The sequence below is a fragment of the Odocoileus virginianus genome, chromosome 26 (genome assembly GCF_023699985.2).
Source record: "Odocoileus virginianus isolate 20LAN1187 ecotype Illinois chromosome 26, Ovbor_1.2, whole genome shotgun sequence".
Taxonomy (NCBI): domain Eukaryota; kingdom Metazoa; phylum Chordata; class Mammalia; order Artiodactyla; family Cervidae; genus Odocoileus; species Odocoileus virginianus.
In genome coordinates, this window is record NC_069699.1 from 31,988,369 (window position 1) to 32,003,320 (window position 14,952).

The following is a 14,952-nucleotide window of genomic DNA, read 5'->3' on the forward strand; positions in this document are numbered from 1 at the left end:
CCAAGCTCCCTGCCCCGTTGGCTCTCCCAGGAGCCAAGAGCGGCATCCCGTCCTGTTCACGGCCCACGTCTCCAGGGCTCCAGAAAGGAAGGTGTGGGAGACCTTGTGGAAAGTCAGAGAGGGCCCACCGGGGCAGCGCGGGGCATGGTCACCAGGTGGGGTGTCTCGCCCGGTGGTGACCTGCCCTTGGAAGCTGGGGCAGGAAGCTGAGTCATCGACCTTGTGATTCTCATTGTTGGAGGGGACCAGTCCGAGAAGTTGGCCTCGTACTCTCATCCTGGCAAGTGGGTCACAAGTCTGACTCAGCACCCAGATGTGCCTGGCTGGGAGTCAGCACCTGTGGAGGCCCTGGGGGGTTGGGAGTTGAGGGTGCAAAACCCACTTGCCAGCCTGGAGGTGGCTACAGAGGGCCCTGTGCCGGGGGCTTGCTGTTCACCGTCCCCCTCCTCCGCGGGCCTTGTGCAGTGTCTCGTCAAGTCCAGGGAAGGGACTCTAGGTGGTAGGAAAGCAGAAGGCAACCTTAGGGAGCCTTTTGGACTCATTCCCAGAGCAGTGACCAGAAGTCCACCCTTGGGGAGTGGAATCCAAAGCAGGCGTTCCCGTGTGCCATCTGCACCCCTTCCCCCGGGGCTGATCTTAGCCCACTGGGGAGCAGCACGTGTAGCCCAGCAGCTGCTGGTTAGAGGCCCCTGTCAGCTTTGTTGGGAGGCTGAGAGAGCCAGGCTGCGCGGCAGGGTGGCCCGGTGGTCACACCGCTAAATTTTTTTTTTTTTCTTGTTTATTTCACATTGGGGTATAGCCAATAAACTCTGTTGTGGTAGTTTCAGGTGAGCAGTGAACAGACTCAGCCATACACATGAATGTATCCATTCTCCCCCAAGCCCCTTCCCACCCAGGCTGCCACGTAACATTGAGCAGAGTTCCCTGTGCTGTTCAGTAGGTCCTTGTTGGTGATCCATTTTAAATATAGCCATGTGTACAGGCAAGCATAAGTTTGTTTTCTAACGCCTGTAATCGGGCAGACATGCCGTCCAGGCGTCTGGAATAGACTGGGATGTTCTGAGCTTCAAGGTGGCAGGCTAGGCATGGGTCTCTCTTCCCACAGCAGACTGGATGCTGAGCCTTCTGTCTCTCCTCCGCAGGGATCTGGACCACAATGAGATTTCGGGCACAATCGAGGACACCAGTGGTGCTTTCACAGGGCTGGACAGCCTCAGCAAGCTGTGAGTGTGGGCACTGGAAGATCCGTGGGGATGGCGCACAGAGGTGGCTCCCCACCGATACACACACCACTTTGGTTGTGGGTCCACCCCGGGCAGCACTGGCACATTCATTGTTCTTTTGTTTGGAAAGGAAAGTCTGCTTAGGAAGGCAGAGACCTCTCCACTTCTCTCTGACCTGCCGTCTCCTTGCTGCCCTGGGTATTGGTTTTTTGGGGGCTGAAGATTTGGGGTTTGGAGGCCCGTTAGATCTTTCCTCTTCAGTTCTTGACTGATGTGAAAACAGCCAACTTTTTTGTTTTTCTTTGCTCAAAGGCGTCTTGCCCTGTTATTCAGTTTCTAGAAATTCTAAACATCTAAAGCCAAGTAACTCTTGACGGTTTAGAGACTTCGGGCAGTCTTTTTGTTGTCAATCATAATCTTAAAGAGAAACAGTCATTACCAAGGGTGATACAGTAGCTGTTTTTCATTCAGGGTTTCCGGTGTTTGGGTTTGTTTTTCTAAGCTCCTAGAATTTGCAAGGCGTGTGTATGTGTGCATGCACGCCTGTGTGTGTTACGTCTAACTCGCCAGAGACGTGTATCTGTGTGTGTGTGAGTGAGTGTGACATCTACCTATCTCAGGAGGTGTGTGTCTGTCTGTCTGAGTGTATGTGACATCTGTCTCAGGAGGCGTGTGTGTCTATGTGTGAGTGTGTGTGACATCTACCTATCTCAGGAGGTGTGTGTCTGTCTGTGTGTGACATCTGTCTCAGGAGGAGTGTGTGTCTGTGTGTGAGTGTGTGTGACATCTAACTATCTCAGGAGGCCTGGCTGTGTTTTGCATTTTTCTGTAGTTGAGGAAACAGGGGGAGCGATGTTGCCCAAGATGACACAGCTGCTGGGCGGCAGGGCCTGTGCGGACCCAAAGCCCACCCTGTATCCTCCTCCTCGTCCGCTCTTGCTGCCTCTCACCAGCGCTCTGCGCCGAGCCTGCCCCGGGAACATTCAGGCAAGGGGTGGGAGCTGTTACTACTGTTTACTGCCTCTCGAGTGGAGGGTGTGGAGGAGGACAAGACAGAGGATGGTCACAGCTCCATACCCCCACCTCCCCCGGCCTGTTTCGGAGACGGCGAGCCGAGCACGAGAGTAAAGTAAATATTTTGAAAGCGGCAGTGGAAGGCGAGGCTCCGGGAAAGGCTGTGGTGGGAGGGTCTTTCTGTGGAGTTAGCGTTTCTAATTTGTTTAGAAAAGTGGGGTTTTTCACGCCTTGGGTGCTCTGGGAGTGGTGAGTATGTGTCAGCTGTTTTGACTGAGGTCTCTTCCTGAGGATCCTATGTTCTGAGAGTGGATTGAAAAAGCCTGGCAGCCGCCTTCTTCTCCCCTAAAAATGCTCCCTTCTCCCCCACCTCCTAGGCACTTTGCTCCACAAGCTTGGGAAGGGGACCGATGATGGGGCGCAAGGGCTTGTCATTGACAGGGGAGCCCCAAGCTCGGGCTGCGGCCGCTGGGGGCCGTGGGCAGGGGTGTGGGCACCTGAGCAGCCCTTCAGCTCGAGCCTCATCTCCAGCGCCTCGTCCGGCCCCAGCCTGACTAAGCGATGGCGAAGTTGGGGTCCTGTGTGGGGCCTGTCCGTTCCGTGAAACCTGGAGGCGGTTCTTGCATGTCGCGGCTTCCAGGAGGCTCTTCCCTGGCAGGTGAAGGGCAGTGACCCTCCGGGGCATGTGACCTCTGGCTCCGTGTAAGCCATCCTGTGTCTGGAGCCTGGAGCTACTTTCTAATTGCCTGTGGTCTGTTCCCCTGTGTGTTCTCCATTCCCCGCTGGACTGAAGTAGCAGTCCTGTGTAAAGTCCCAAGGACTCAGCCCAAGAGCCTGGATCCCTCGCTTGCGCTGAGCTGCTTGACACGGGCTCCTTGGAAGCAGCTGGTTAACCCTGACCTGTAGAATAGTCTCCAGTCTCCTCCCACCCAGGTCCACTGGCCAGGATCTTGGACATGGAGGCTCTCCTGGGCATTTCCAAAAAAGACAGACAGATGCAAACAATTGGGTGAAACTGGGACAGTAACGGTAATTCCTTAACATCATTAAATACATGCAATCAGTTACTTAGGCAGGGTGGTGTTTCGGTTCTACGCAAAAGGAAAAAAAGTAATTCTCTTTCTTGGTTAGAAAAAGAAAACTATGTGATGCAGATTCTCAGAGGTGAGGAATGAGAAGTGGGCAGACGGGAAATAGGACTGGCACCGTTACATGATGGTCACAGCTGTGAGATGGGCTGTGATTCTGTGACCCTAGTACGTGGCTCTGGTTAGAAACCAGCGTGAGTGGCACGTGGCGGCCCCTCCCGCCCATGAGGCAGGCCTGGCTTTTGAGGCCACGAGGCGTGTGGCTCTGTGTCAGCCAGCCCGTGTTCAGCTTGCAGCCCTTCCTGATGGCTGGTTGTGTTGAGTCACGGGAAGTGGGAGGAAGCCGAGCTGCCTTGGTCTCCCTGGAGCGCTGCCCGAACGCTCTGCACCGTGGCCCTGACACCACGTCGCCCCACTGAGCAGCCAAGTGGTGACTCTGTTGGACCCATTATCGGGGGTCAGGGGGCACATGTCAGTGTGGAGGAGGGCTGTCCCCCCTCGAGCTGCTGTCCACTCGTGGGGCTGCTGTCAGGGCTCCGGGTCCCCTTAGCCTGACTGGCTCAGCCACGGAAGCACCCGGCGGGCAGAGATCGGGGACCTCCCTCGGAAGGGCCGGGGGACACTGTGTGGCCTGCACCCCCCTAGTCAAGGACCTGGGGTCCTTCCTGCCAGGCTCAAGGCCAGACCGAAATTAAAACGTTTTCCAAAAAGAAACAAGTGAGCAGCAGAGCCATAAAAGGCTTCCCTCTGTGAAGCCCGCCCTGCCTTTCATTTTGCAGCCGCTGAACAGAGCCATCGGTGATGGGCTTTCCAGCCAGAGCTTGCTGGCTGGCATTACTGTGCTCACCCACGCGGCGGCCCCCCCTTCCAGAATGTCAACGGGACACCAGCTTGGGGCCCACGTGTGGCAGGGGGCAGGGTTTCTGGAGCACAGGTCAGCCACAGAGAAGAGCATTCAGTCACTTGTATGCAACAGGGAGACAGGTGCCGGCCACAGCTCCGGCTCTCCCGTGGCATTCCTGGGCACAGGCCCTTCAGTCTTTGTGGGGTGAAGTTAGAGCTGGGTTGGCAGGGGATGAGGGAGAGGGTTTGATAGGCGAAGCCCAAGGTCTCTGTCTGCTCCAGGTCAATGGTGTGGGGTCATCGGGCCGGCTGTCGTTCTTGGGAGCCATCATCAAGTGCAGCCACATTCATTGGCCCCCAGCACACAGGATGGGGGTGCCCCCCCCCAACAGCCCCAGCTCTCCTCTGCCCACACAGTCTGCTGGGCAAGCCTGGCCCCCACCCATAGACAGCTGCTGGGGAATGGGAGGACCTGTTTCAATCCACCAACAAGTTGATGAGCCAGCCCCTGAATAATTGAGAATTTGAGATTTTGTTTTATTGCTATTGTCACCATTAGAAATAGCAGCCTGCCCTCATTGTCAAAGAGGTCAACCTGACTAATATTTAACAGATAAAATAAAGCACAGCTTTTTTCCTGGATCTCATTTACGGAAGATTTCACTGAAGAGTTCACTATATTTTACTGGGACCTGGAGCACGCAGTGACTCGGCCTGGGGGATCTGAGTAAGTGCGAGGTTGGCAGCGCTGTCAGAGGCTCCGGGCTTCGGCGCCCCTCCAGTTAGAGCTGGCTACACTTGCCCGGCGGTGAGGGAGCCCCGACAGGCACAGCCACCGGGTTTCTGGGTGCTGGGTTTGTTTGTCTTAGAATGAAAGCCTCAGACAGCAGTCATGGAAGCTCTTGCGAGATGAGATTGTTGTTTTCACCTTCATGCAGACCAGCTCCTGGAGAAGGAAAGGGCAAAGGGGTCGGTGGCCTTGGTGCTCTTCACCCTCGGAGGCGGGGGCCGGAGCTGCTGCATCCAAGGGCCAAGCTCAGGGTCCCTGTGGGGCTGCTGTGATGCTGTGGGGCCGGCGCAGCCCTGGGGTCCAGCGGCCCGGGAGCAGGCGGAGGCCATACCTGGTGCGGGCTGGGTCCGCGGGGCCTGTGACCCCGTCTCTCGGAGGTATCCTGGTGGTCCTCGCCTGCATGGCCGCAGGGACTCTGCAGTGAGGCGGAGGCTTGGGGCCCATCTGTGGCTTTCTTCAAGACTCACGTTTCTCTTTCCAGAGAGTGGTTGGTGCTTCTTGTCCCTCGTGGGCCCCATCCTAACGCAGGTCTGAAGCAGGGCTGGCCTCTGATGGCGATCATCCCCCTGATGCTCGGTGGATCTGGACAAAGACTCCCGCTCCTGTGAGCGGCTCGCAGCTGGCCTTTCTCCAGGGCTCTCTGCCCTGAGCACCTGCCCGGTGCCTAGGGGTCTCTGCCCCACCCTGTGGTTCAGAGACTTCCCGGACGCTGGCTGCTGGGAGCCCGCGGCCTTCCTAACCTGCGCTTTGCAGAACCCTGGTAGGCAGCACGGTCACAGAGCCACACATGTCAGCCTGATCTCAGTGTTCGCCGACGGGTTTGTGTGCAGCTGCGGGTGGAGAGAATGTGGTGTGGGCGCTCAGCAGAGCGTCTGATAATGAGGAGGGGAATCTGGAATCTGATGCTTTTCCTTCCCAGTGTCCAGCCCCTCAGTGCACCCCTACCCTTTACCCCAAGTCCAGGCTCACTGCCCTTCGGATCACACAGCCTGTGGAAGAGGCTTGCGTGTCCTCCAGGTGTATAGCAGGCACCAGGTTTGGGTTTTTGAGAAAACTCTGGCTGTCACTGCTGAGATGGTGATTGGAGTGGCCAGCAGGCGGGCGCGCCCTCTCTTGGGTGGGCGGTCCAGGTACAGGTGTTAGTTAGGTAACCTTTGAGGACCTGTCTGTCTGGGATTTGACGATCCTCGCACCATTGGCTTCATGTGAAACCTGGGCTCTTGCTGAAGAGCTGAGGGGCCTTCTCGTGGGCAGGGGCGCAGCTCCGCATGGCCGCATCCTGGCTGCCATCTCAGTGCACATCCACTGTCCTGTCCTCTTCCAGCCGCCTTTGGGGACCTTTATCCCCAGAATGCAGTTTTCAGAAGTGGGCTGTAGTCTTTAGTTCCAAGAGTTTTCATTCTGACTGCGTGTGCTCTCACTGGAGCCTGATGAGTCGCTCTCTCCCCTGTGAGACTGTGGCTACACACCCCCCACCCATGGGTGGTCCCTGGGGAGATAACCAGGTTGGATGAGGTGATTTCCACTTACCACCACAAAGGGCCTTTTTTGGCAAGACAGAGCACGGAGTTCCTACTTGTCATCACTGTTAAGTTCTGCTAAAGGTAAAAGTACCTCATTTCAGAAGGGGAGGGTCTGTGTGCCTCAGACACATCATGTCAGCCCAGGCCAGATTCCCACCTGCCTCTCCGCAGACCGACCTCTCAGCTAACATTGCCCTGACGCTGTGTTTTCTCCCCCCGCTTCCCTCGTCACTCTCCTGCCCTCTCCACCTCCGTTTCTGGATGTTTGGAAACTGCAGGACGCTGTTCGGCAACAAGATCAAGTCCGTGGCCAAGAAAGCGTTCTCGGGGCTGGAAGGCTTGGAGCTTCTGTGAGTACCCGGCCAGGCCCCCCCGACCCTAGGCCTGCGGACCCGGTGGCTGGGGAATCCACTGGCAATTCAATCACGTCTTTGTAAACCCAGAAACAGGCTGCTCAGAGATGCCAGCTGCTTCCTTCTAAGTCAGCTTCAACTTTGGCTTTCGTCTTGCCTGTGCCAGCAATGGTTACCGAACATACGGCCTCTTGGGGCTCACAGAAATACCTTCCTCCCTTCCCTTGCCCGGCGCTGACTCGGGCCCTGGGCTCCTTCCACTTCCTTGATGACCCTTCACCTGCCTCAGGCTCAGCCTCCCCTTAAGCAGCTCAGCAGGGCTTAGGGACACGGTGGGCCGAGCCAGGAGCTGGGAGGACAGGGCCAGCCCTGAGGCTGATCAGTGTCACCATCTGATGCCTCTGGTACTGGATTCTTAGTTTGTCTTTAAATCAAATGCAACCTTGATTCTTTTGGAAAAGTTTTCCCTACTGACTTGCTGAGCAGGCCTCAGCTTAGCTTTGATGCTGCCCTTAAGAGTGGCTTATTCCCCAGTTATTCTGTGTGCTTGTGTCAGTATAGGTGAAAGAATAGCCACTTATGGTGGCCTTTGGACAGGACACAGGGGTGTGACCTATTGCCCATGGTTCATCAGCGAAACCAGGACTGTCAGGAAAAATCCCTGAGCATCTTAACTCACACACATGGCTAATCTGAAGGACACCTAGAGTTTCTTTGCCTAAGTAAAGAATGTTGCTTTTCAGTAACCTTGGAGAGAATGCAATCAGATCTGTCCAGTTTGATGCCTTTGTGAAGATGAAGAATCTTAAAGAGCTGTAAGTACCCAGGATTCTGTGGCCCCAGATTAACGTGAGTAGAGGATTTCAGAGTAAGAAGTGCCTTATTTGCAGTAAGCTTCATTTTACCAAACAGTTGTGTGATCATTTATGGGCTTCTGTGGTGGCTTAGGTGGTAAAAAATCCACCTGCAATGCAGGAGACCCAGGTTTGATCCCTGGGTCAGGAAGATCCCCTGGATAAAGGAATGGCAACCCACTCTAGTATTCTTGCCTGGAGAATTCCATGGACAGAGGAGCCTGGCAGGCTGTAGTCCATGGGGTCACAATGAGTCAGACATGACTGAGTGACTAACACTTTACTTTCACACTTAGGATCATTTATAAGTTAAATTGTCTTTTAGGGGAAAAAAATGCCCTTTAGGGGCTTATTCTGAATCAGGGGACAATACCCTTTTTTTACAGGACCTCAGTAAATAGTTTCCACTTTTTGGGCCACAAGAGCTCTGTCATGACAGCTTGATTCTTAAGCAGAAACCAGCCATAGATAATACATAAATGCGTGGGTGTGGCTGTGTGCCAGTAAATTCTTATTTACAGAAACAGGCAGTGGGCCTGCAGGCTGCAGCTGACGACCCACTGCTGTCGATGATGGGAAACAAACTCTCTTCTGTAAAATGGATACTTGTCCCTTTAATTACATCAAGGACAAGTCTCCATCTTTAGGGTGTGCTTACAATGAAGGGCCCTTATCGAGAGGGCTTTCTCTAAGCAGCGGGGTGGACTGTGGACAGGGCAGAACTCCCCGTGGAGTGTCACATGCACTTCGGGATGGAGAGGAGGTGCCCGGCCCCCTTGTGTCTCCAGGGCCTCCGTGGCGTCTGCAGGGGGTGGTGCTGGCACTGCAGTGTGGCCCTGGGGCGACGGGTTAGAAGAGCTTACCCCTGGCAGAGCAGCTCATCTAAGGATGGAGGTGGCAACACCCGAGCTTCCTTTCTTCTTCCTGTACATGTATCTGATTCTTTAGTTCCCTAGAGGTGCAGCTTTGGGTTCTTAAAGTAGCTGACAAAGTCACACGTGCCCATGGCTGTCTTTGCACCCTGAGCTCATCCTCGTTCCTGAGGACCCTCCTGGTGGACCCTCGGTGGGGGCGGGGAGCGGGGAATGGGCCATAGAGAGGCACAGTCTCCATGGTTGGAAAGGAGAGCAGGAAGAGGCCCCAGTGACGTTCCCCTGGGAAGGACGTTGGTGAGGGCAGGCAGGCAGGCAGCACTGGCCTCGTGACGCTCAGTGTCCTGTGAGAGTCCTGTCTGTCAGATCGTGCTGTTTCTCAGAAGGGCCGTGGTCTTAGAACGAGACTTCGTGGAAGGATGGACACGTGGATAGATACATGATAAAGTAAGCATCACAAAGCATTCATTGTAGAATCTAAGTTGTGTTTTCACTGTACATTTCTTCCAGCATTCCCATTTTTTAAACTTTCCAAATATAGTGCTGGAAGTAAAAACGATCTCATTAAAGGGAAGAGGGTGTTTTGAGGGAAGACAGTAGGACAGGGAGAGAAGAATTTCCTCTGGGCCTCTTAAGAACGCGGGCTTCCTTAGGGCTTTCTAGCTGGGAACGACTGGACCCCTCCAGGTGCTTGACTCCGCCCCGGCCCTGCCCCCCAGATGCTGCTTTTGGTTCTGGAGGCTCAGCCTGGGCCCCTGCATGTACCCAGCTGCGGCTGGCCCTGGGCCCAGCCCTCTGATGGGAGAAATGGGTAATCCCACTTGGTCATTTTCTTCCCCCATCGGATCAAGGCAGGTTGAGCCGTGCACTTAGTCATCCTCTGGGTAAATTTCCACAAGCAATGATTAGAAACACACTTGGAGTTGGAGTCATGAAAATGCATGATGGAAGCCAGCAGAGTGCTGGGCTGGCTGCAAGGCAGGAGCCCAGGACGGCTGTGCTTGTTGGCAGCAGGGAGCTGCAGAGTCTTGGGGTCACCAGTGACCCCCCCAGTCTGGCCTTTCAAGCTAGGCCTGGTCTTGGAGGTGGTGTGTGTGTGTGTGGAAGGGAGGTCAGTGTCCCCGATGTCTGCCTCCATGCCTCTTCTTCTGGCCTGTTACTCCTAAACTCTCTAGGATAGCCTTCTGTCCATCCTGAACACCCACTGTCTCTGAGGTCTCGAGGCTTCCATCTGCAGAGGTTTTAACAGGAGGAGGAGGTGAAATTCTCCAGGAAGCTGGGCCAGCAGATGCCCTGCATGTGTGACGTGAGGTTTAACCCTTCCCAAAAGTATTTCTGATCAGGGAGAAGAGTCAGGTGTGTTTTCTCGTTTGTTTGTGTGGTTCAAATGAAACACACCCCTGTCCCCGACGTGAAGGCCTGAAGGCTCCCAGTGACAGCCAGTGTCTCCCCTAGACGTTCATGTGTGGTGCCCAAGCCTCCCTGTGGGAAGGGGCAGCCACTCCGGATGGCCCCCCAACAGTGGGGAGCCCCTTTCTGCTCTTCACCCGTGCTGAGGAGTTTTCTGGTGTCTCGTGGCACCTCCACAACCACTGTTCTGGGGAGCTCTCCAGATGTGGGATGGGAATTGGCTGTTTCTTCACGCTCAGCTGTGAGGACCCTCCTGGCACCTCTAGGAACCCTCAACAGAGCAACTCTCCAGAGAGCGCTAAGCATAACCCTACCCCATCAAATAGATACAAAACCCAGTGTTGATGTTAAGGTGTAATATGGGCAATATCCCAGTTATCATGGCTCAGATCTCAATTATTTCAGTCTTGAGAAATCACTTCCCCAAATTATTTTAATAAGTGAAGATGCCCAGCTCATCTGGGAAAGGTGAGGAATGGGAGCAAAGAGCAGGCTTTATATAATTTTGTCAGCCGTGGGTTCTCTGCCTTCAGGTTCATCCCGCCTTGCTGTTGACTGATTTGATGGCTTCTCTGCTCATTCAAAGGCTGAGTGACATACAGGAAAATAAAGAAGGGGCTATGGAATATGGGGGGGGGGGGGGGTTAGCGGACAGGTATTGCTCTAAAACTGGCCCATGTGACATTACTGGGATTTCTGAGCATCTCAGCACCCCCTTTTTGTCATCATGTACCTGGGACCATTTATTCCAGGGAAGCCCATGTAATAAGCCCTCTGTCTCCACTCTCGTGGCAGGCTGACCTCCACTCTTGAGCTCATGGCCTGAGGTCTTCCAGGAACAGGGCAGGTCTGCTCCTCGGCTGACTTATCTTCTAGTGACTCCTCAGGAAGGAATGTCCGCTGAGATGGCGATTCCGATTTCTGTTGAAAAAGCTTATCCTTAGTTGCTGAGAAATGAAAAAGAAAATATTCTCTGTTTTGGTTGGAGCCTCACAAAACCCAGCTTGTGCGTTCTCATGCTCCCTGGGCAGTGGCAATTAACTCACAAGCACTATTTAGGGAGCGGAGCCGATTCCTGCCGGCCTCCTGACTAGCGCTGGTGTGGAGATAAATATACAAACAAGAGGGAGCACGCTGGTGAAGCTGACATTTGGACGTAACAAAACCTGCAGCTCCGCCAGATAAAAACACAGCAGTCATATAGGAAAAGAGCCCTTCTCAAGACTTGTTTCGGAATTTAGATCTCACTCTTGGATTGAGCTTGGAAGCTCCAAGTCTGTCTTATAGGAGGGTGGGAAAAAGCATGCCAACCCACTCAGTATTCTTGCCTGGAGAACCCCACGGACAGAGGAGCCTGGCGTCTGCACTCCATGGGGTCACAAAGAGTGGGACACAGCTGAGTGTCTTAACACACACCGGCCATGCTGTTCCCATCCGGATGGTCAGAGGCCAGGAGGCCGCGCGCCTGGGGCCCCGTGAGAGCGGTGGCTGTCGCAGAGAGAACACGTGTGGCGTCTAGATGGCGGCGCCTGAAGTGTGGGCCTTCGACCAGCAGGGTCAGCGTCACCAGGCGGCTTGCTCGTGACGCGGAATCTAAACCGCCGAGCGAGAAGCTGCTGTTGCTCAGTCTCCAGGTAGACTGTGCGCACAGCTCTAGGTCGCTGGAGAGGAACCGTCAGAGAAAGCATCCCCCACTGGAGCTTGCCGACACGCGCAGCCAGAGCCGGCTGGCGGGGAGGGTCCCTCCTGTGCGGTCACAGCTCACATGGCCCTTCCGTCTCCCTTTCAGCCACATCAGCAGCGACAGCTTCCTGTGTGACTGCCAGCTCAAGTGGCTGCCCTCCTGGCTGCTGGGCAGGACGCTGCAGGGCTTCGTGACGGCCACCTGTGCCCACCCAGAGGCGCTGAAGGGCCGGAGCATCTTCTCCGTGCCGCCGGAGAGTTTCGTGTGTGGTAAGACGGTTTTGGTAATTTGGCGTTTTTCTTTTTTACCAAGGGCACAGAAGCCGGGTGAAACTTCATTACAGGAGGGGCTGCTGTGATGAGAGTCAGCCCAGCCCGCAGTGACCTGTCAGCTGCTGGATACAGTTCATTTCCCACCAAAACCACACGTCATATTTACGGGGCCATCGCCTCATTATGTGGTTGTTGGAGTGCATGCATTTAATCAGGGGAGAGCAGGAGCTGGTTCAGTTACACGGCGAATAATCAGTTACAGGAAGGTGGCTGTGTTGTTTCAGGACGGCGCTGGTGCCCAGGCTTAGCTGCGAATTTACTCAGCGTACGAGGCTGGGGTTTTCCTGTGTGTTTCTTTCCAACCCCAAGAATGAAAGGTTAAATACAGGAAGAATGAGTCTCAGGAGAACAGTTGCTGCAGTAAAAATAATTCCTTCGTGTTGACTTGCACTCTTGCTGCGTCTCCAAAGCACTGGAATCGCACTTGTAGCTTTTTTTCCTTCTGATTGTTGGCATATCGCTCCTGCCATCTTTTTGACGAGGGGTGGTCGGGATCCAGGTTTGGTTGCAGAGAGCACAGAAAATGGTGAGCACCTGAACAGACACACACACGCTCACACGCACACGCACGCAGGCACCATGCAGGGATGACGCAGCCTCGTGGGCAGGAAGATGTAGTCACAGAAAGAGGTGAGCTTCGAGTTGTTGCTGGTACCTGCTCTAGGAGCGGAACTGCCGGGCAGCTGTGCATCCTGCTGCCTCTTGTCCCCCTGGTCTGCCCGGAGCCTTGGGGGTGATGTTCCCAGGAAGGAGCTCCTCACAGCAGGGTCTGGGGACCCCCGTGGTGCACTTCACTCTCTTACTCTTTGGGCACAGCAGTAACCAGTGCGCCTGGGGATGTCAGGATAGAGGCGCCCGCCTTCCACACACCCACCCGCCACCACCTCCACCACTTCTGAGAGCAGGCTTGCCCGCCTGCCTTCTGACCCAGTCCAGCGGTGTGGTAGCAGCCCCCCAAACCAGCCGTCCGTACTGTCGGTGCTTCTCACGAGAACCATGAGCTTGGCTCCCATTCTCTAGGACAGAAGAGCCACATCCTCCATTGTTCTCAGGTTCCTGGTCCCTGACCATTCGGTAGAGCTCCCTGAAATTGCACTTTCTGCCCCCTTCCTCCTCTGTCCCGCTACGGGGCATCACCTCTCCCAGTGAATGCCAGCCGAGGCAGGACTTGGGACATGCTGGGCCCAGTCTCTGGCCTGTGGCCCCGGCAGGTAGGTCCTGGGCTGCGGCAGTCAGGACCCATTTCTCAGAGCCACCTTCACGTTTTCGCTCAGGCTCCCACTCAAATCAATCATCCAGTACTAGTGGGAATCATGGAAACACTGGGCAGAAGATCAGAATTTCAAGCTCTGTGGGAATCTCCCATTCCTTTTTAAGAAAATGGAAATGTAATCACTTCACACCCACTAGGAAAGCTAGAATCAAAGTCAGACACCAACAAGGGTCTGTGAGGACGGGGAGAGCTCCGAAGCTGCCTACCCATCGGGTGGGAATGCAGTATAGTATAGCTATTTTGAAAAACAGCTTTCAGCGTCTCAAACAGTTGAACATAGATACTATATGACCCACCAATTCCACTCCTAGGTAAGTTCCAAAGAGAAACAAAATATATGCCCTCAGCAAAGCATGTACATGAATGTTGATAGCACTATTATTCATACTGGCCAAAAAGTGGAAACCCACATGCCTATCAGTTGATGATGGATAAATAAAATGTGGTATAGGCATACAATTAGGATTATTATTAGGTCATGAAAAGCAAGCTGAGTTTGAAACAAGTCAGTCACAAAAGACCGTATATGATTCCATTCATGTGAAATGTCCAGACTAGGAAAATCTCTAGAGGTAGAAGTAGATTAGTTGGTTTCCTAGGGCTGGGGAGGGGTGGAGGGAGAAGGGATGATAGCTAAAAGATGCAAAGTTTCTTTCTGAGGTGATGAAAATGTTCTTAAAATGGACTGTGATGCAGTTTGCACATACCTGTGAACATACTGAAAACCATCAGTCGTCCACTTTAAATAGGTGGATGGTATTGTAAGAAAGTTGTTTCACTAAAGCTATTTTTTAAGAGAAGTATAATTTACATATAAAATTTACTGCTATAAATAATGTACACAAATCAGTGGTGTTTAGAATATGAAATAGTCATGTAACCCTCACTACTAATTTCACATTTTCATCACCCATAAAAGAAACCCCAAACAGATTAATAACCACTCCTGTTCATCAGGTCTCTAGGATTTACCTATTCTGGATGTTTTGTGTAACTGGAATCCTATATATAGTGTTTTGTGGCTAGCCTTTTTCACTTACTGTAGTTTTTTTTCTTTCTCCCTCCCCCACCATGTATCAGTTCTTCATTATTTTTTAAGTGGCTGAATAAATATTCCAGTGCATGGCTATCCATTTATTTAGCCATTCATCAGGTTGTTTTCTACTTCTTGACTACTATAAATAATGCTGCTGTGAAAATTCATGTACAAGTTTTTATGTAAAATCTCTTGGGTTTATACCAGAAATGGAACTGCTGGGCCATATGGCAATTGTATGCTGAACTTTTTGAGGAGCTGCCAAACTGTTTCCCAAAGTGGCTGTACCACTTCACATGCCCCCAAGCAATGCATGAGGAGTCTCGTTTCCCTGTCTTTCAGTCACAAAGTTGTGTCTGATTCTTTGTGACCCCATGGACTGCAGCACGCTGGGCTCCGCTGTCCAACACTTGTTACTGCCGTTTCAGTTTTACCTAGACTAGTAGATATTAAGTGGAATCTCACTGTTGTCTTGATTTGCATCCTCCTAATGAGGTTGAGCTTGTTTTCATATGCATATTATCGGACCTATATGTATCTCTGCTTTGGAAAACTGGGTACTCACATCTTCTGCCCATGTTTTAATTGGTCATCTGCCTTTTCAGTGTTAAGTTAGAAGAGTTCATTATGTATTATGGATAGTAAATCCTCAGCAGG

General features: G+C 53.2%; 1 protein-coding gene across 5 annotated transcripts in view; it reads left to right on the forward strand.

Annotated features, from left to right (window-relative positions):
• Positions 1 to 14,952, forward strand: part of LRIG1 (leucine rich repeats and immunoglobulin like domains 1) — a 112,072-nt gene that overhangs the window by 89,172 nt on the left and 7,948 nt on the right. For all 5 annotated transcript variants that reach the window (XM_070455707.1, XM_070455708.1, XM_070455709.1 and 2 more), the window contains exons 9-12: positions 1,143 to 1,223; positions 6,760 to 6,831; positions 7,578 to 7,649; positions 11,760 to 11,923. In XM_070455707.1, the coding sequence (XP_070311808.1) occupies positions 1,143 to 1,223; positions 6,760 to 6,831; positions 7,578 to 7,649; positions 11,760 to 11,923 (389 nt within the window). The remainder of the gene's footprint in view (positions 1 to 1,142; positions 1,224 to 6,759; positions 6,832 to 7,577; positions 7,650 to 11,759; positions 11,924 to 14,952) is intronic.